The sequence below is a fragment of the Varroa jacobsoni genome, unplaced genomic scaffold, assembly GCF_002532875.2.
Source record: "Varroa jacobsoni isolate VJ856 unplaced genomic scaffold, vjacob_1.0 scaffold_908, whole genome shotgun sequence".
Lineage (NCBI taxonomy): Eukaryota > Metazoa > Arthropoda > Arachnida > Mesostigmata > Varroidae > Varroa > Varroa jacobsoni.
This window is the reverse complement of record NW_019213810.1, coordinates 77586-97194: the sequence shown is the minus strand read 5'-3', so window position 1 is coordinate 97194 and position 19609 is coordinate 77586. Positions and strand designations below refer to the sequence as shown.

General features: G+C 38.6%; 3 protein-coding genes across 8 annotated transcripts in view; 2 read left to right on the top strand and 1 right to left on the bottom strand.

The window, feature by feature from the left end:
- LOC111264867 (juvenile hormone esterase) overlaps positions 1 to 6533 on the top strand; it is a 43733-nt gene extending 37200 nt beyond the window's left edge. Inside the window, exons 16-18 of the mRNA XM_022841092.2 lie at positions 4787 to 4927; positions 5287 to 5332; positions 5907 to 6533. Coding sequence (XP_022696827.1) covers positions 4787 to 4927; positions 5287 to 5332; positions 5907 to 6116 — 397 coding nt within the window. The 3' untranslated portion in view covers positions 6117 to 6533. The remainder of the gene's footprint in view (positions 1 to 4786; positions 4928 to 5286; positions 5333 to 5906) is intronic.
- On the bottom strand, positions 6028 to 12718 carry PpV (Protein phosphatase V). Of its 5 annotated transcripts, none has more exons than XM_022841096.2 (7): positions 12451 to 12533; positions 12013 to 12131; positions 11381 to 11610; positions 10737 to 10956; positions 10278 to 10543; positions 10003 to 10090; positions 6028 to 6236 (listed from the first exon to the last, which is right to left on the bottom strand). In XM_022841096.2, the coding sequence occupies exons 2-7, from the start codon at positions 12091 to 12093 to the stop codon at positions 6162 to 6164; spliced, it is 960 nt and encodes a 319-aa protein (XP_022696831.1). In that variant the 5' UTR covers positions 12094 to 12131; positions 12451 to 12533; the 3' UTR covers positions 6028 to 6161. The 5 variants fall into 5 exon arrangements, with proteins under 5 accessions (XP_022696831.1, XP_022696832.1, XP_022696830.1 ...); XM_022841097.2 differs by having other exon boundaries at positions 12325 to 12513; XM_022841095.2 differs by having other exon boundaries at positions 6029 to 6236; positions 12529 to 12718.
- A 339-nt stretch (positions 12719 to 13057) lies between these two features.
- LOC111264870 (uncharacterized) lies at positions 13058 to 18669 on the top strand. Of its 2 annotated transcripts, XM_022841100.2 has the most exons (6): positions 13058 to 13510; positions 14014 to 14145; positions 14546 to 14680; positions 15439 to 16337; positions 17020 to 17220; positions 18506 to 18669. In XM_022841100.2, exons 1-4 carry the CDS (start codon positions 13404 to 13406, stop codon positions 15914 to 15916), a joined length of 852 nt encoding a protein of 283 aa, XP_022696835.1. In that variant the 5' UTR covers positions 13058 to 13403; the 3' UTR covers positions 15917 to 16337; positions 17020 to 17220; positions 18506 to 18669. The 2 variants fall into 2 exon arrangements, with proteins under 2 accessions (XP_022696835.1, XP_022696834.1); XM_022841099.2 differs by lacking the exon at positions 17020 to 17220.
- Positions 18670 to 19609: the final 940 nt, after the last annotated feature.

Here is a 19609-nt window from a genome sequence, read left to right as displayed (position 1 = left end):
TCGATGAATAAGCCAAAATCAGTACGATTATTTTTAGCCTATCCTATTTAAAAACGAACTCTCTATTTTCCTTTGGCCTAGAATACATAGGCTATTTTCACTTATAACATGATGTCCATTGAACAAGAGCTAAACACTTTCACTGGATTACTAGAAAAAATGCGGAAAGAGCGTTTGCTATTCTAGAAACGCATTCACAATAAGCCCTTTCCATAACGATTGCTTTATGAGCTTAACAATAAAGTTATGGACAACTTATGTTCTAATGTATTATTATCTTTCACATTGTATTTTTCATTGGATTTTCATTGTTGTTCACAAATCAGCTTTTTTTTTAAATTTTATCCTATCAATTTGTCATGTTCAGTTAGGCATGCCAAGCTGAGCTGAGCTATGTAAACCAAAAGATGCTTTTTTACGTCTGGTACTTTAGGGGTTTTGTCTTGATAGCTGACTCTGATTAGGAACCATTCGAACATGGACCACCAAATGTTTTTAAATTAACACACTAGATACTGCGTTATCATAAGAACAGCACGCCACAGATCAAAAATTATTTAACGTGCATGTTAAGGACTACTGTCGCCAAAAGAAAGATGTACGTATTTTCTTTGCCCAATGTTTTCCGACCCTATAACCCTAAGGTAGCAAAAGTAAAAAAATCTGGGTTTAGGCCGTATCGCCCTACCGTCGACAAGTCACATAGGCCAACAGTGATTCACGAGCCACTAACCATTTTGTGCAAATAAGTCTATAAATTGTAGGAAAAATTCTTGTTTTTGACCCTGGTTAGGGAAAGCGGTGTTTTAATTACTTTATCCATGCTAGCAAAGCACCATGATTCGTCTATTTTAGGTATTCATGGTAATATAGTGGCCATAAGTTACCTACATTGTGCACAAGGTAGCGTACGTAAGGTAGGTAAGGATACAGTGCTGGAATATTGTGGATCCTTATAAACATTTAAGAGGCAATGTCTGGTTTTAAATTGCTCTCCATAAAAATACTAGCATCTCCACAGGTTGTATTTTGTACGAAAAGTACAGGCACATCGAAGTAATGCGTGCGCCACTTTCCAAAGCCATTTCAATCCTACGCTGCGTTACAAAGCCGCAGACTGAAGCCCGCGCAGCCGAGTCTTAGTTAATCCTCATTATGGTATTATACAATTGCCCATAATTAAATATGGTTCATAATAAAGATCGCCTCAAACGTAGGGTGTTTGTCAGCAATACCGGTTAGTCTTGACAATATAGCCGAAGTCTTCATAGTTTGTTTCAAAAACCAACGTAGACATGGGCAGAGCAGGCACGAGTACACGATTAATTAATATAGAAAGCGGCCCCAAAGTCCTTACAGGACTTTGTCCCTCTTTTCTGTGTTTGCAATACACCTTGGAACACCGTTCGGTTTTCGTAAAAATTACGTATAGAATTGAGAAATCCATTACTCTACACAGTGCAATGCAGAGCACTCCTTTATTGATGGGGTAACACTGAGGCGAGCGATCAAAGGATATGAAAAGGGTAGTATAGCTAAACTGAGGCCAGGCAAATGAAATCTGTCGTGGATACCGATCCAAGGACTTCAATGCGACCTCGTGCTCCTCATATAGTCCATCGAAGGGGAAACGCATTTAAGGCAAAACTTGCATCTCCATCCTCAAAGGATACAATGGATTCAACAATTACAGACTCAAGACCGTCATGTGTGTGTAGTTTGTGAAGCGGACGCGTTATTAGGCTTTTTTCGTTCGAATATGACGATGGAATGGCCGTGGTGGCACATGGATGGCAAGAGCCATGGTGGAATGTTGCGAACTTTCCTACGGATCGTAGTTATCGGTCCTTTGGTATCGAAAAACTAGGGCAATTTGTCGCACCGAGAGGAAATAAGCAATTTCCTTGGAATTACGTTTCCAAATCGGCTAGCCTAGGAGCGAAATAATAACACAGAACGACCACTCCGCGCCAATAATCTAATTCCTTTCCGTTTTTTGTGTCGAAAGTAATTCAGGATCTGAGAGACTCCTTATCCTGGATAAAAACATAGTCGTATCCCCCAATAGAAATCCTAGTAATAGTAAAGACGATAATCTGCAATATTGCGTTCATGAAGTACTCGATAAAATCGGTTGCAAAATATGCAAAGTCATGTTGCGTGAAACAAATGAGGTCATGCCAACGGTCCCTAGGGGGAGGTTTGGCTGACGTTGCTTTCCGTGCGTAGTGAAGGTCAAAGGTGCGGGTTGAGATGAAACGAGAATAAGGACACGCACAAACATTCGCTTTTGCCTTGTATTCCGAGGCATTGAATTTCTGACGCAGACTTTTGGACCAATAAAGTGTTCATGTGTATGCGCTAACTAGGTTGCATTGTTTTTGAGGCAGGTTTGTTGTTTAATGTTTCGATCAAATAAGCAACCTACGACATCCTGTTTTATACAATGGCCTATATAATTTTATCTCACCCTTATATATATTGCTTCCAGAATAGTCAAGCAATATATTGCAGTAACTTACATACCCCTTCAGTGTGGAATAGACAAGACTGTGGAAATTAGCCAGTTTACTTTTTTTGTAGTTTCATAGAAGATGATACCTAGTTGAGGTAAGTGGTCCCATTTTTTGAAACTTAGTCACAGATAACCTCAGCTGCATCAGCTTTTTAAACCATACATATTTCAAGAATGGTGATAACTTGATAATACCTATTTTTGAAACCACGATCTTTTAGTCGGAGAAATGTAGTGATTCATTAGATTTTTTCCCCTGTTTTTCATGTCGGAAAAAACAATAAACAAGTGTCACAAACTAAAAGTTCAAATAAACTAAAGTGTCAAATAAACTAAAAGTTATTGATTTTTAACGACAGGAATATAAGTATCAACCTCATGTGAGTAATCAGGATACGTACGGCGATCACACGTAAAATAGTCAATGCCAAATAAGTTATAAAAGCTTCGGTATAAAAGTTAAAGTATATATATTCGGTATAAAAGGTGCACAACATACAGTATTATGAAATACAGTAAGACGTATTAGTTTTATTGTTCTCGTACTGTCTCTGAGTTTCGTTTACGTCGTATTCTCAGACTCGTTTCATTATAATATATTTATAAACATAATGCAGAGATATAAAGTTGTCAGTGAAATAACAAATAATGATTATAGGCTACTTTTTTGCATGAAATTAGATTAGCACAAAACTATCGGCGGTGATAAATCTATATAAGAGGCACACTCTCTGTAATCCATGTCGATTATAACAGAGAAGCCTTCGTTTCAATGGAAACTTAAAGCTTTCAAAAAGTGGTAGGAAACTACTAAATCCAGATTTTTCACTCATTAGATTGTTCATGTATGCCTTACGCAGTTAACTGAATATCTTCATAAATCTCTAACAACTTGCCCCTGTATCAACAGGACAGGGTTTATGCATCCATCATCTATTTACAAAAAAAGCGATACATTAAACGCTGCTACTAGTCCTTTTGGGTGGAGTAGACAACAAAAATCGGTGAAACGGTAAAAGTTAAGAAAACTAAGCGAAAGTGACCGATACAACCTGAAGGAAGCATCTATGGGAATTACGCAGACTTTTGATATAGACAGGTCGAAAGCTCATCCAAGAGTGTAATACTGGTTCACTAATAAAAGGCAAGGGCGACAGCGAATGACATTGTGGGCGACCGTGTAATGTAACGCGTCGTATTGGAGAAATCAGTGCTTGTGCTGAAGTACGTAGCTATTACGATTGATCCGTCTTAATATTGTGAGCCTTATAGATTTTTATTATCGATACTCTGGAAAATTGTAATGATGCTTCTATTAATTGTGACTCGATACGGTCATATGTATTACCTGGACTCGATAACCGGCAATATTCAGTTGTTTTTGTGATGAATCATCCGAAGAGACTACTTCTCAAAGCTTTTCCTTAAACGAATAACAAGTAAACCATTACAGACATTACCCATCTTACAGTTTAGCGAGCAACAGACACCAGGCCAGTTCATCCGCCAAAGATGAGAGCCCATACACAGCCTGTGTAATGGTTTGTGCACAAGTATTCACACGGAGCTGTATCGACATGTATGAAAACGTTTTTATAAGTAAGACTGTAAATTTCGCACGTCCTCCGAAGTGCGATGTGGCGATACGTTTGCTCTCGAGCTTGAGAACAGAGCACGCCGCGTATCTTTTGTATTCTGAGGGTAACTACTTTTTGGAACATTGTTTACCCTGCATCTCATATGCTATAGTAGACGTTGGCGAATATTGTCTCGGATTAGACATGAATATAGGTGGATACACAGATTTTCAACTGATCAGAAGACAGCTTAATGACAGATTCTATGTGATGTACATATTGCTGTAAGTAATGCTATGTTATTATCTCTCACGGGCGTACACGTCTACTCTGAAGCAGTCCTCAATGAGCAGTTAACATTTTAACGAATTTTCTATTATTGTTTTTTCAAATATTGAATTTGTCACTCGCAACGCTCGAGTGTCGCTCATAAAACCTAACGTGAATGAGTCATTTGAATTTATTTCTCACGCGCAAAAACAGTTTACTTAGATGAGATGATTTTTCTAAATGTGGCGTAAAGGCATCGTGTGATTACCTGTATGCTCAGCCTTTCATAACACCACTTATAAACATGTTTTAAAGCTGCCTGTTAAAGCTTACACTGATTTAAAAAATACCGAATAGACTAAATATTTTAAACAGCTCTTACCTAATCTGCGACTAACCTTGTATGAATCTTTGGCAATAATAGGGCTCCAGTACCGTCCCCCGACCGGGAATACTTACCCTGGTCACCTTCCAGCCCTTCAAATATTACCATTTATCAACTGGGCCGATCTCTTCGACCTCACTTTATCGAACCCCAGGAGGCCGACACAGTAGCTTTGTGGAGGTTGGTTAAACAACACATAGGAAAGTATGGTGTCCTAGGTTGGGCTTTCTGAATGACATTCTCATTAATTACGCTCATGTTATGCAACACGATTGTTTGCTATGTATGCGTAATCACTGAATCTGTGCTTCAAAGTTAAAGCTTTTAAACCAAATAGTATTTAATCTTATATTTTTCTCAAAAAGAATAGTATCAAAAATTGTTTAGTTCATTCGTATCATTCGTGTAACCGTATTTTGTGTCATTCCTCTGGTTTATCTTGTTGCTACACCTATGCGTTACAAAAACGATAAATCTCTAATTTAGATTCTTTGCCTATAAATCTCTAAAGCGAATAAAACACCTTACGCTGTCTTCAGGTCAGTGCTTCCCCAGATGACGGACAACACTAAACAAGTTGAACAGGTGAGTTGGAATCAAACGTAGAGTGATTCTTCATGTCTGTTTATTTGCTGTATGTCCCACTAACATTCTGTTCGTCTATGTTACTAGGTACACACGTTCTTCCTCAGCTTCCAACGTATTGCGCTTATGTACACCTTTTTTTTAAGTTGAATAGTTAGTTTCGAATATAAAAAAAATAATAGTCAAATGTCATATTTATTATATGTGCAACCATACCGTTGTATTGAATCAACGTATACAGAAAATGACATGCAAACGACCCAGAAATAATGATAATTATTCGAAGATTATTACTATTACAGATATACTTCGGTGTGCATTTTATTTTTATTTAAATATAAATCCTCATTGTTGTTTCCATCTGCTATTGTTATGCAAATTTTTCATACAAAATATCTGATCTCTTTGAAAGATCGCAGATCAAGCGCCCTCTAGCGTGATTTCTATATTTTCCCTTGCTAAGGAATGACTAGATATAACACCATTTAATTAGATGAATTGGGTTTATAGTTTTCAATAAACTTCGTTAAAGTGGTGAAATAAACTATAGAAATGCTAACTGTGTGCGTCTTAGGTGGCCCTTTCAGGCCATACATCGGTTGATCCGGTGTACCGAACACTGGCCTACTCCATGTTAACCGTCGCGTTAGCCTTACTTGTCGCTGTAACTGTGCTACTTGCTATCCTCTACCGACAAACTCGAAGTAATAGTTTTATGTGTGGAGGAGCTACGCCGGAGACCAATTCGAGAAGCTCCCCTGACAATACTTACGATATATACTGACTAAACCAGGCACAGCCGGCGCGGATGGAGGGTCGTGCGAAAGCTCTACGTATACGTGGCGGAAACATAGCTTCGCTGAGTAATACGGTGACTAAACAAACGGCCTGGAACACAACTGGACTGAGACAAGCGGAAGCAAATGACGAAGAAAATATTAGCGACAACTCTAATAAACAGTTCTATGACCAATTTCAACGGCCGAAGCGAAACCGATCCGAAGAAAGCCACCAAAAAATGACCTCTGATATAACTAGATTATGACAGCATTAACAAGTACGAGCTAACCAGTTACTTAAGTCAAAAACCTTTAAATGACAACGGGGTTCATAGTCATCCATAGTTAATTTAAACAAATATACTAGGTAATATTTTATGATATTTTTTGAAATTAATAAATTCGTGTGTACTGGAAATAAACTTAAGTGTTCTATTTGTGAAGCGTGGTAACATAACAAATTCATATACTCGCCAGAGGTGTTTGCCTACTGTGCTAATAATTTGAGATTTTTTAATCCAAATGCTAAAATTTTAATCCGCTAAGGAACCGAAACTTTTTCTATTATGCCATCGGTACAAAAGGCTCACTGAAGCATGGTTTCCGGCATCCTCATACAAAAAACTTTGAAACGTAAAGAGCCGTAGAACAAATAACCTACATACTTAAATTGAATTTAATTTTGAAAAGACTTAATGCGATGTAGCAAGATTTAGTTGTGTCGTAATATAAAAATCCGAATTAAAAGACACACACTATTATTCAAAACGTATTTGATGCTACCAAGTCTAATTCTAGGAAAATATTTGTGATGAAATTACCAATGCGGGGCCAATGCGAAAACGCTATCGATGGTCATTGTTTGGTAAACTTTTTTTGCACACCCTTGAATCAGGTGTGGATATATTCTTAGCTAAGTTGAAATATTAATATTTTAGTTGAAGACGTTGTCTTTGAGCTCTACAGATAATGGAAAGCCTTTTTTTTAGATTTAAAATGCAATAATCAGCCTGTATGCAAAATGCACAAATAATATAGGCAATTGTTCAGAGCAAAATTAGAAGAAAGAAAGAAATTTAAGTCCTTAATTTCCGTACAAATGCAGGAAGTTAGATAGATAAATTTCTGTTTGTTATGGTTACGATTTTTGCTATTATTTCTTTTGTTACTTCACGGCAGAAACAAAGTAGATATAAGTGTATTTATAGAAATAAGCCGTATATATGAAAACAGAAGATATCCACAGCAATATATTCAATATTTTTTTTATATAAGAAAGTTCAAATGGTACGTTTTTTTACACAAAAACTGAATGATTTGTATACAACGTTGTCTGATTATTGATGATTGTTAATTATCTGATATCGTGAATCATGCAGAAATTATATATATATAAGAATTATATCAATCCTACATAGGTACTTATTTATTTATATTGATACGTTTCGTTACCCTTTGAAAATAAATTGTCGTTTGAACCTAGCGAAAGTTTGTTTTTTTTCTCATTTAGTAATTTGACGGTGAAAAACGCACAATGAAACCCAGATTACGAGGCCGTAACAGACGAGTAATCCATGAGACTTGACAAGACTTAACCCATAGAACACCTATCAGTTACTTTTTAAAGCGCTTTCTTACAGCTGCTTAATTTGTTATTCAACTAAAAAAATCCCCTCTTTCTACTAACAGATTGTATTAATTTCCACTATTTGCGAGCTCCTAGCATAAAATTTACTTTTTTGTCTTTTTGCCTTCTACTTTTTTATTTTGACTTATTGACTGATGTAATTTTCTAATTGCTGCTAAAATTGTACATTTTTAAACAATTTGTTTGATTTCTTATAATTGCAAGGGCGTGTTTTTCTGATTATAACCGACCGTCGTTACTTGAAGCCATTGCGAAAAATTGGCTAATAGCAGAAGAGTTTCTTTTGTTCTCCTTTGTCATGTCACTATGATAAATAGATGCCAATATTGAAACGTCTAGGACTGCTATGGGTAAGTTTGACAAGACAAAATCGTTTTCTAGCAGTTCAGTACTGCTCAATTGTTACCTTTCCAGCTTTTAACAACTCAACGACTTTTGATGCTCTACGCTCATCACTGTAGGCAAACAACCCTCCCGTGGGGCCTTGGAGCATATACCAATATAAAATTTTTTCACTAACATCGTAACTACCTTTTCCAAACCACTGAAAACACATTTCACACAAAATGGGTTCAGTTCACTGTTATGCGGGATGTAAGAAGAGCCATTTTTCTACTTACATATGAATCGAAAGGTTAATACAGACTCTTGTTAGTCGAAGAACTATTAACTTAATTTAGTCCTGTGTAGTACAATTTTGCCTACGGAACGGCGAGTAAAAACCGTGTAATTTGTGTAGAGGAATAGTAGTCGAATCTAGATAAATCGAATTCCACAAAGTTATCTCATTATTCTCTTTATTTATAACCATAATGTTATTAATTAATTTCTAAATTATCACAATATTCACGTTCAAACTCAAACGATAGCACATTGTGTTTTTTCTACAGATTTACGGCCATTGCTGCTAATAACATTAATTTAATGCAATATAATATGCTACTCAAAATTTATATACGCTTGTACGTCGCCATTGTAAAACACATACACGCACATCAGACTTCAGTTCAGCTCCTTTGAAGGCTGCCTTTGAACACCACTAATATTATAATCATTATTAATATTTAACAGATTGGAGAATAATCTACACACGTGACCAGCCTTCCTGATGAGCTTTCGCGCTATTCTGTGAACCTTTTGATACCATTCTGACTCCATCACCCACCCTTTGCTTATCCACATGGATATCTGCTAAGCTTTGTACCCCCTGTTTGTTTTTCGTGTTATGTATCTGTATTCCAGATCTAATCAGCACCTATTTCTTCACCCTATAGTACTACTCTACATTAACGAAATGTGTCTATAGATAGTATGCGGCTTTGTATTGTCTGCTGAGAGTTAGTACGATACTGTTTAATACTTCCGTCTGTCTATAATTGTGCTTTGAATAGGGTACATCTTCGATTAGAGTACTTCCTTTTGTCGATTAGAGGCTTCTTGGCGCTCATTTTCTATTTTTTTTGCGTACCAGCGCTTATTATTATAACTATCATGCATATATTTCTTTTTCAAAATTCATTTTTGGCTTATCTGCAATAACGACACCAACACTAATACAAAGTAAAAGCAAAGCTAAGATTTCTACAGGGTTTGTAAAGGGAACTGTCGTCTGCTAGCGCCGAGTCAATATTACTTTATGTCAATTTCTGCTTGAGTAAATATTGTTAACATAGCATTTATTTTTCAATAGTTTAAATCAATATAAAAAATTTCATTCTCTGCAAAATTGCGTCCCTCTCTATCTAATCACACTATTTGTATGGGGACAGGTGTGTACCCCTGCGAGGACACCTATTAACATCGTTTATCATTTAGACATGAGCAACAACATCGCCCGCATTCGAACTCAATAAAGTCGTCTGTTCTTTGGCTAGATCTGGAACCGCTGCGTGTGCTGGGGATCATGCTTTTTACAAGACCTACTCTAATGGAACACACGAGTGAATCTGCATCCCTCTTACAGTGTTAGCGACTGCAACGACTCAGCTCCTTCTGTCGACTCTCTACTAAATGTTAATTTTGGTCTAAATACAAATTAGAGCTCAATAATTATAGCAGGTATATGGTGCGCAATAATTACTTTCCCACTATACGTACTATAGGAGTGTATAAGCTTCATCAGTTTTCATCGTTTCATTTTCTTGTCAGCTTCCTGATCCCCTCCGTCGCCGTAATTTCTTAAATTTCTTTTTATACCTATCTATCTACAAAAAATATGGCGCAATATGACGTTCTGGAATTACCCGTTCGTGATCGGGAACCGCATTAAAGATCTTTGGATTTTTCTTCTGATCGTTCGAGATCTCCAGCACGGCGGCCACATTGCCACATCTGTAGTACAAAATAGAATGAACGGAACACAGTAAATAGCAAACTATAAACATTAAACGAATACTTTCATTGATGTTGTACAGAAGCGTTAGCTTCTGCTTAAGCATCGAATCTCATTGCAACTCTACCGTACTTATGTATTGGTTATTGGCAAACTTTAGACGGGTGTCTGCATAAAGCTTATTACCTATAACAGTAGTTAGGTGCCGACCAGACAGTAACGAGTTTATCTTCGAACATATATTTGTACCCTTCGTGGACAAGTTGGTGAGCTCGACAAATGAGACTAAGAGAATTGTAAGTCATGAATTCATGAGTTGCTTTTGCTCCGAATAACCATCCGGCTCCCCGCGGAGAGCAGCTCCACGTCTCCACTTCATCGGGATCCGACCACACCAAATCACAAAACGCGCCTTTATGTGGGATTTCCTGGTTCCGTTGAATTGTGCGGATCTGTAAAAGGAAAACAAAGTGGACGCAGGAATAAACATATTGATGTAATTATATGACAGTTGTCTTACTGAATGTCTCCAACATAACCAAGAATGATGAGGAATCACGATAGTTGTTGACTCCGTTCTAGATTGCATGCTTTTACTGTACTAACGGATGCAAAAATTGTTGCCATTTTTCAAGATGTACAAACCTGATCAAGCGCCTTAATTTCTGGGCTAAGTCCCCCATGAACGCAAAATATTTCTCCGTCGATGATCGCCGCTAGTGTCAGTAAGTCGAAAACCTTACAGCAGTATTTCCATGCATTGGCGTTTCCATACTTTTGCTGGCACTCATCGTAAAATCCATAAACTTGCGTGATCTGACGAGATTCGTGATTTCCACGAAGCAATGTCATCTTTTTTGGATACCTAGATATTTCAGATTAGTATAGAAATATATTTAACATCATCTACTGGACCACATTTACGTATACTGTGTGTGGTTTTTGGGATGGGCTTCTAATTTCGGACGAAAAGTTTCCAATTTTGTGTTTTACGAAGCGCCACCTATGAACTTCAAATGCTAATGGGTTACGGCTCCTAAAGAATAACCAATGGCAAGGTTCTGCTAAAGCTAGGTTTAGTGAATGAAAAGTTCAAACAGTTCCAATAACATTTATTCAGTATCATCAGTAAATGATAGCGGTAGATGTTTAAGAGAGAGGAGAATTCGCTTAAAGTTTTCTGGACTTGGCTGCGCACGTTTGCACACGCATTGCTATCTAACGTCGAGAGAAAGCATAGAAAAACAATTTGGTACGCTGTCCTTTTTTAATCAAATCGCAGCACTCACTTCGCTTTAAGAGTCAGAAGCCGGGTGAAGGTTTCCAGCGAGTAATATCCTCGATCAACAAAATCGCCCATAAATACATAATTGGTGTCCGGAACATGTCCTCCACATCGGAATAGCTCTTCAAGATCGTAGAACTGGCCATGAATATCCCCGCAAACCGTAACTGGCGATGATACTGGCTGTACATTGTTCTCTTCAATCAGAATCTGACAGACCATATTGCAAAGTTTCTAAAAAATAGCAGCAAAACGCGTTAGATAAAACATTTTGATGTGTGTATTTCGGCAAATATCATATGGTTCACATTTTCACGCTAATAAATTTTCTCGTTTTATTTGTGAAGACTATGTGATTGAATTCAACTCAAAAATTAAACCAAATTGTTTATTTACAGGAATATATGTAAAAACAACGATTCTTGGATAATTAATGAGAACACATATAATTGAATAATTGCTACTGAAGACGAGCAGTTACAGTGTGGCGCCGTCCATCTGTCCACTATTATTGTGGATCGATGTTTTTTTTAAGTGTAACGCTTTAAATAGTGTTTGACCAAATATGCCAAGTTCACCACACAAGCAAAACACCTGAACACTCAAATCACGGGTAACCTGAACCAGTTTTTTTACCTTTAGGTCTGCCTCGGGTAGATATTTGCACTGTTTGGCAAGTTCTATCCAGTTGTCAATGTCTGCATTTATCTCAACCATTTTGAACTATCCTGATTATGACGCTTGTAGGTTCTAAGCTAAAAAAAAAATATAAATAATGTTACTATACAATTTTTGAAAAAAGTTGTAATCATGCAAAATTTCTATCTTGTTATCAATGTAGGCACATTCATTAGCGACAAAAATATTTTAATCAATTGAACAACAGCACAACGACCATAACATTAGCAAGCAGCGGCAACAATAGAGAAATGGAAAACATTTATATACTTAACACATTGATTTATTTGTAGAGCGGATAAAGGTTACCGCCGACCGCACTTCTTGTACGTGGACGGGTAAAAATAGATGAAGTATTGCGAAAAACTTAATTCGCAATTTTTAATTTCTACTTGCCACATTTAAATGTATGGACTTGCTGAAAGCACACATTTATAAACATCCCGACCCAAACAAGCCTTAACATACACGAACCTGAGAAGAAAGAATTATTTTGTTCAGCTTGATGGCCATTTCCCATACATGACACTTCAGCTATTGCTTATGTTTCGCGACTCATGCTAATAAAGCGGGCATCATGAATACTCGTAAAAGCTTGCTAGCTAGACGGTTGATGAGGCTTCGTGGGCAGGGTCCACCACACGAAATGTAGCAACACGTTTTAAAGTAACAACCTCCGTAAGAAAAACTAGAAACATGCTTGAATTGTACATTTCGAAGACAAGCTTGATGAACATCGAGCACTGTAATGCAAATATGATTCCGTTTTTCAAATCAATTACCAACTTATATGATGTATGCATGCACATACTACGATGCATTTCTATACAGCTTCACGAGTATATATCTGTAGACAAATGCGTTAAGGATCTTGAGGATTCGTATCATTTTATTACAATAGGCTCGCTTGCTAGAGGCTCTCGGTTTAAGCGCGCCCACCCGGGCGTGCGAGCTGTTCGTCTGCTTGCAATCCCAGACAAGCGAACTTTTGATGCGTCGCGCTTTTGAATTAGTTATGCACACTTACCCATCTCGCAAACAGACTCGCCGTCGCGTGCCCGCCGGGTCAATCAATTCTCCGCGTTTATGTTGTGGTCGTAGTGGCGTTGGTCTTCTCCAAGTGCGTTGCCGCTACGCAAGACTGCGTCCTTTACATTAGAAAAGCTAGCCATAGTCAGACTTCACCAGACTCGTATACTGCTGACTCTCTGATTCTTGGCGCATTTCGTGTAGTACGGCAAAGCAGTGAATACTTCATTGATAACAAATTCGGCAATAGACTGAGTGAGTTCCTGCTGACCATATACGGGTCGAAGATCTTCGTATTCAAAATACGATAGAAGCAAAGTATGTCACGAGGAGGTCGAGGTCCCCCTGACATCCATGGAATGGTGTCCCTTAAAGTGGATAACCTAACTTATCGGACAACGATCGAAGACCTTAAACGTGTATTTAGGTTCGTGTCGGGAATTTAATGCTTTGTGTGCGTACCTGAAAAACTAAATATCTATACAGCGAGTCGCTCAACTAATTAGTGTGCTAACGAACCAATAACATTTTTAAATAGGCTTTTATTCAATGTAGTTGAATAAATATTGTCATTGTCTGCATGTGCATATAGAAAAAAACGATGCTGCCACGAATTTGCCGCAGTTAATTGTGCCGAATTTGCCCGGAGCGCATCTTACCTACGATGATTAAAAAAGCTGATGAAAATGAAAAACATAATTGTTTACCAACAATAATGGTGGATTTGATTTTTTTAAGCCTGTACATGCCCCATAAGTCCTTCGAAACGTGTGCGATGATTTAACTTGGATTAGCATTTAAAGGTTTCGGACAAAATCATGCTATAGATAATTAATACACTGCTATACAACCTAACAGGTTTCTAGGAATATATATACATAGTGTTATCTGATAAATAACCATTTGCTATACACGTTGCTGCGGATACAGAAAATATGGCGATGTAGGAGACGTTTATATCCCACGAAATCCGCGCAATAATGAGTCGCGAGGCTTTGCCTTCGTAAGGTTTTACGACCGGCGAGATGCCGAAGAGGCGATGGATTGTCTGGATGGATACAGGTACGTTTCTTCGTAAGGACTGCTTTATTGGGTTTGTTGCAGTGCTAATGTGTAGTTTATCGAGACTAATTCTTTGCGTATCTAAGTCTCTGCTGTATATTTACTGTTCCGGCAGCTAGTTCCAACTACTGGCCGTACTGTTCCATGTGCGCGATTATTGGTCTTGCTCAGCTATAAATGGCCACAAACGAAGTGCTTTTGTTTGATTCAGAGATTTAGATAGATGTAAAGAGATGTTTTTAGCCGCTCATTCCCTAGACTTAAAAAAACGTTGTCTGATATGTTCTTGAAACGCGCTTTTATTTGATTTAATGAGTATTGCACTTATTTAGTTCCATTCCTCTGATTTTTTAGTAAGCTTTATTACCATTATTGTATATGTTCATGATCCTTTTTTCAGATTGGACGGTCGCGAGCTCCGTATCGCTATGGCCAAGTACGCACGGCCGGGTGGTCGCGGCGGCCGCGAGAGGTCTCGTTCAAGGGATCGCCGCAGTCGGCGGCGAAGCCGAACACGTTCCCGCTCTCGCGACAGGTAAGCTGAAATATTATATGTACGTCGGCAGTTTGAAGAGTTTTCAATGACACAGAACGGTCTTTTTTTTTCCTTTGTTAAATGTTGTTTTACTTCTCTACTGTTTTCTGTTTGACGGAGTCTACTCGTAGGTATATTCACCCTTTTCAATGATGCACAGTTCTCTCTAGTTCATTCAAATAGTAAATAGTATCGTAGTCTGTAAAAATATGCTTTTACGAACGTATTTTCCTGTTCCGAAACAAAAAAATCGCCGAGAGCCAGATCAAACAAGTAAAATCATTAGTCAATTAGCTTAAACCGCAATTTTTTGCCATGGCTATCATTAAGGTGTGAGAGGTGCGTTGTGTAAGTTGAACATTTTTTCTTTGCTGGGTGAGAACATGTTCTCTTCTGGCAAAGTTCTACCAAAATTAAACGTTGAGCAAATCGATATTGTTACATTATTTTTCCAGTTTTACAGGCTTTTTAACTTAATGCGGTGTTGATTTCTATTTGCTTATATATATATATATATATATATAAAATTCCTACGATTCCATTCTTAGTATTCCATTTATATTCGGATACAGTTCCAAAAGTTGGGTAAAAAAGCGTTCTATTGCAATGTCAAAGTTCAATGTTCAAATCAAACATGAGTCGTGCTTTGGAATAATAAACCCTTGTATGAATTCTTAAAATTGAATAAACACCAGCTTAGTAATCAGCTATCTTCATTAAAATACTCACTCTTTCAATTCCTACTCGCTGTTTTCTAGACGTTCCCGCTCGCGTTCGCACCGGCGCCGATCGCGTTCGGATTCTCGTAAGCGTTCCACGTCAAAGGACGATGATCGTAACGACCGCAGATCGCGATCGAAAGAAAGAGACCGTTCATCTCGAGACAAGTCCCGCGATCGTTCAAGGTCAGGCGACAGAGATCGAAACAGGTCACGATCAAAGGATCGAGACGCCTCCGCCGACAGGGAGCGCGATGATCGGTCACACTCTCGAGAAGCGTCAAGGGATCGGGATGACACATCGCCCACCCGTGACACGGACCGGGATAATCGATCTAGGGACCGCGATGATGAATCACGGGAAAGAGATCGGGACGATTCCAGAGAAAGAAGCAGGTCACCCATTGATAGACAGGGACAGCGGGATTCGGAGGAGCGTAATGGTGACGCTGGCGACGATGACGACGAAGACCATAGCCGATCTCCTGAGGGCTCTCGTGACGACAGAGACGATTGAAATCCGCGAAGAAGTCCAAAGCATTCGAATATATTATATTCTGATGACGACCAAAAAATGAGGGCAAAACCCGGACATCCGTAAGACGGAAAAGGAAAATTTGAGGAGGGCTGTAATGAACGGGTGTGAATTGAAATGAGATAATATCAAGCTGACACGTTGCGAAATCAAAGAAAAAGCGGCCAGCACGGTATGGTATTCAAAAGAAAGCAAGAAGCTGGTGCTGACGCGTTGTCGACAGCATGGCAGAGTAATGGAAAGAGACAGCGGGAGACGTGTCAGTGAATGAAAACGGAACGACCGATTTGAAGATGAGATCAGTTTGCCTCACAGTGATCTCAAAATGTGCAGATTTCTCGACCGTAATTGTTCACTGATAGTTTCAAGCATACAAGCTTCTTGGACAGAAGTGCCGTAAATGGTAAGCTTATTAAGATGCTTGTTAGATGGACACGGCAGTTCATTTTTTGAGAATACGTCGTAGACAACCATAAGCGATTCAAAATACTTATTGCTTGAACGAGTTAAGCTAATGGTTCACTTTATCTTCTCTACTAACCCTAAAGGTTGCAGTGGCAGCTGACGACCTTTTGTAGCAATAAAGATAGCAATAGTCGAACTACGACTTTTCAAAGATGGGTTCCGGTGGCGTATTGAATTGGTTTTTAAGATTGGGTGCACAAGTCGGTACTTTTGTATGATATTCGTTGAGTGCTATGAAGTTCAGTATTAACTGATAAAAGTAATCTCTAGGAGATATTATGCCTTTCTTCCGCTTTTTGTGAACAAGATCGACATTTTCTCTCAGCTGTGCTACTCTAGTGACTAATTACCCAAACTGCAGACAGAGAGCCTTTGTGATATATAACTGTCATGTACCACCTGCCTATTGCAAAACCTAGTTTAGACTTAGTCTGCACTGTTATGCCTTTTCTGTATACGTATAAACAGAAACGTCGAAAATACTAAATACCAAAATAGACAAACTTTTCAATGTTGTGCTACTACTACAACCTACTTTTCAGAACAGGTTTTGGTAGTAGCACAACATTTTTGACAACTTTGGTTTGACTATGGCATTAAGATGAAATGCTGTATTGTAGGCATTGCCGTGGTGTTTCGGTGGTGTTGGTGGTGCAAGCGTACGCGGCGCCGAGGTGCGTGACGTGGTGAAGCCTACGAAAAAGCGCGGAGAGAGGCCAGCTCAGCCTGAAAATTATATGGTGGCGATTGTGGTCGTGGTATCGTGGTGGTGATGAAAGCGCGGTGTGCTTGCTGCTTGGCGAAAAAGAAAGCTGATCTTGGTGAGCTGTTTGCGCACAGCCTGCGCCTGGCACAGCTGGCCCTGTTGAGTTCTGCCGTGATAAGCGTGGACGCCCGCCACTGCAATTTACGGCGTCCTGTTGACCTGACCAGCTGACTGAATGAGCTGCTGCCGAACCGCGGACGTAGTACTGCGGGTTCACAGTGTTCGAAAGCGAAGAAACCTGCGACTTCACTACGGCGTGTGAAGCTGCCGATACTGCTGTTGCTGTGTTCGCGTCTGCGAAGGTGGCTAGGGCGTAGTGGCGTCGTCCACCAGTTTATCCATCGCTGGTGCCAGTTAGTTCCAGAGGGATGGGTCTGTAATCATCCTTGCCAATAAGACAACGTGCCGTTCACTTGCCAAATTTGGCTTGGCGGGGATTAAACGATGGGAGATATCTTACCTTTTTTGAGAAAAAGGTTAACAGTACAGGCGGATGTCCATCTTTAATATGCATAGAATTGTTACTCTCTGTGCTTTTAAGACAGTCCGCTTCCGTGGTTAACTTAAAGCATGAGAATTTCGGAGACAAATAGATCTAGACGTAAACACATTTTGTTGACGCGGTGGACAATCCAGTATAAGTCGAAGCTCATTAGGAAGACGTATTCAGCAAATAGCAAGGAATTCACAGGTAGCTGAGTGAAGAATATGTTGCAATCGCCTAGTTTTTCGAGATCGAGATGGCGAAGATGCTGCGGCTGTTAGTCTTGTCAGGTGGTATCTATCTACCTGCCATCCTGTGTGTTCGAGAAGGTGCACCGCCACACCGAAACGCGCGCAGTTTGTGATTTTTAACTCAGTAATTCTAGCTGCCAGCATCGTTCCTGTCTGTACCCGTTGGAACCGACTCGGATTTGAGCGACTGTCACAGTTGTTCTGGTTTGTTCATCAGTGAACTCGATAAGCGAAAAATCGAGAGCGGGAGTATTTATAGATGAAAAAGGCCTTATTCTCTCTCTAGAAACTTTGATCGCGCCAGCATTATAAACGAAGTAGTGTTTTTTGTGATTTTGCACGGGTTAACGTTATAGCGGTATTTGACTACGAGATTTGTGCATTTGTTCTAGCTTTTTTTTCTGTCCCACGGTATTCCTGCCTTTGAAATGAAAAAAAAAGCTTTGGCCATTTCAAAGGCCTGCAATGACTTGTTTTTTGTGTTTCTTATTATTCTAGTACGACATTTTGTAGTCCATTAGAGCCTAAAAAACGTTGCGTACGTTGGCCTGACCTTGACAGGCGAGAACGTCTTGATTGAATTTCTCACGCTTTTTTATTTCCAGGTTTCGCGGACGTGGCCATTAAAAACATCGGTATGTATTCTTCATTTGGGAAGCCATCTCAGACAGGTAAATTATAATTTATTTACCGAAAGCAACATCTTTAAAGCGGTATTATCATGTATTTGAATAGTCATCTTCAAATATAATTACGTTTTCTTCCAACATTCTCGCGTGTTCTTATTTTAATCATGAGCATCTTATTCCCACTAAAGACTTACGTCATTACGAGAAAAACACAACGTTCCTCAAATCAGTAACCTTCTAATAGTACAACCGATTTTAGTCTAATAAAAATATATAATAGGTAGAAAAGTTTGGCCCTTTATTTAATTCAATCCAAAAACTTTTTGATACTGGGTCTACATCCTATATAAAAATTTCTTTGTTGAATAATACACATCGGTAATCAACGACACTGTAAGATTACAAATGTGACAGAAAATTGTAGGAACAAATTGCAAAACAGTCAGAAAAAATCTTGTAAATATATTACTTATCTTTAAATATTGCAAACGAGTGTAGCGCCACAGGCCAACTCGAAAAGACTGCTTACAGAAAAGACTGATACATATACATAGGAAGGCATGAACAATCACGCAACAGGCAGAGGAGTTTTGCACTAACTCAGTGAGCAAAGCTTCAAACCAACTATATAAGAAAAATGCATGAAGTAGTCTTGGCAAATATTATGTATCTCATCAATAGTGAAAAATTCAAATTCGGAATAAAATTTTTCATTTTAATTTAATACCTAAATTTTGAATTAAACAAATTACAATTGTCTGGTTTACAGGTTTAGCTTTACTCACATTTAATAACTATTTTTTTTGGTTTCGCTGGCATATTACGTTTTTTTTAAGAAAATTCGAATCTCGGTTTGTCATAGTTGTGGCGAAATTTCAGTGACTCAACGTCTTATCCCTTCGTTAAGGCTTGAGTGGTTCTGGGCTCGTCGTCATGAATTTTGTACCTAAAAAAAATAACTGAAAAGTGTGAAAGCATTATATCGCACAATCTAGATAGGCAATTCGATTGCTTAATTGGAGCATCGCATGCTCACAATATATTTCAGGAAATGGTGATATTGTTTGATGCAACACATGA

Excerpts from the sequence above, each read along its gene's own strand:
- PpV (XM_022841095.2), bottom strand. The coding sequence starts at position 12,093 with ATGGTTGAGATAAATGCAGACATTGACAACTGGATAGAACTTGCCAAA. Across the intron at positions 11,611-12,012 it reads TACCCGAGGCAGACCTAAAG|AAACTTTGCAATATGGTCTG; the intron begins GTAAAAAAACTG and ends GCTATTTTTTAG. Across the intron at positions 10,957-11,380 it reads CTTCTGACTCTTAAAGCGAA|GTATCCAAAAAAGATGACAT; the intron begins GTGAGTGCTGCG and ends TGAAATATCTAG.
- LOC111264870 (XM_022841099.2), top strand. The coding sequence starts at position 13,404 with ATGTCACGAGGAGGTCGAGGTCCCCCTGACATCCATGGAATGGTGTCC. Across the intron at positions 13,511-14,013 it reads GACCTTAAACGTGTATTTAG|AAAATATGGCGATGTAGGAG; the intron begins GTTCGTGTCGGG and ends CTGCGGATACAG. Across the intron at positions 14,146-14,545 it reads GATTGTCTGGATGGATACAG|ATTGGACGGTCGCGAGCTCC; the intron begins GTACGTTTCTTC and ends TCCTTTTTTCAG.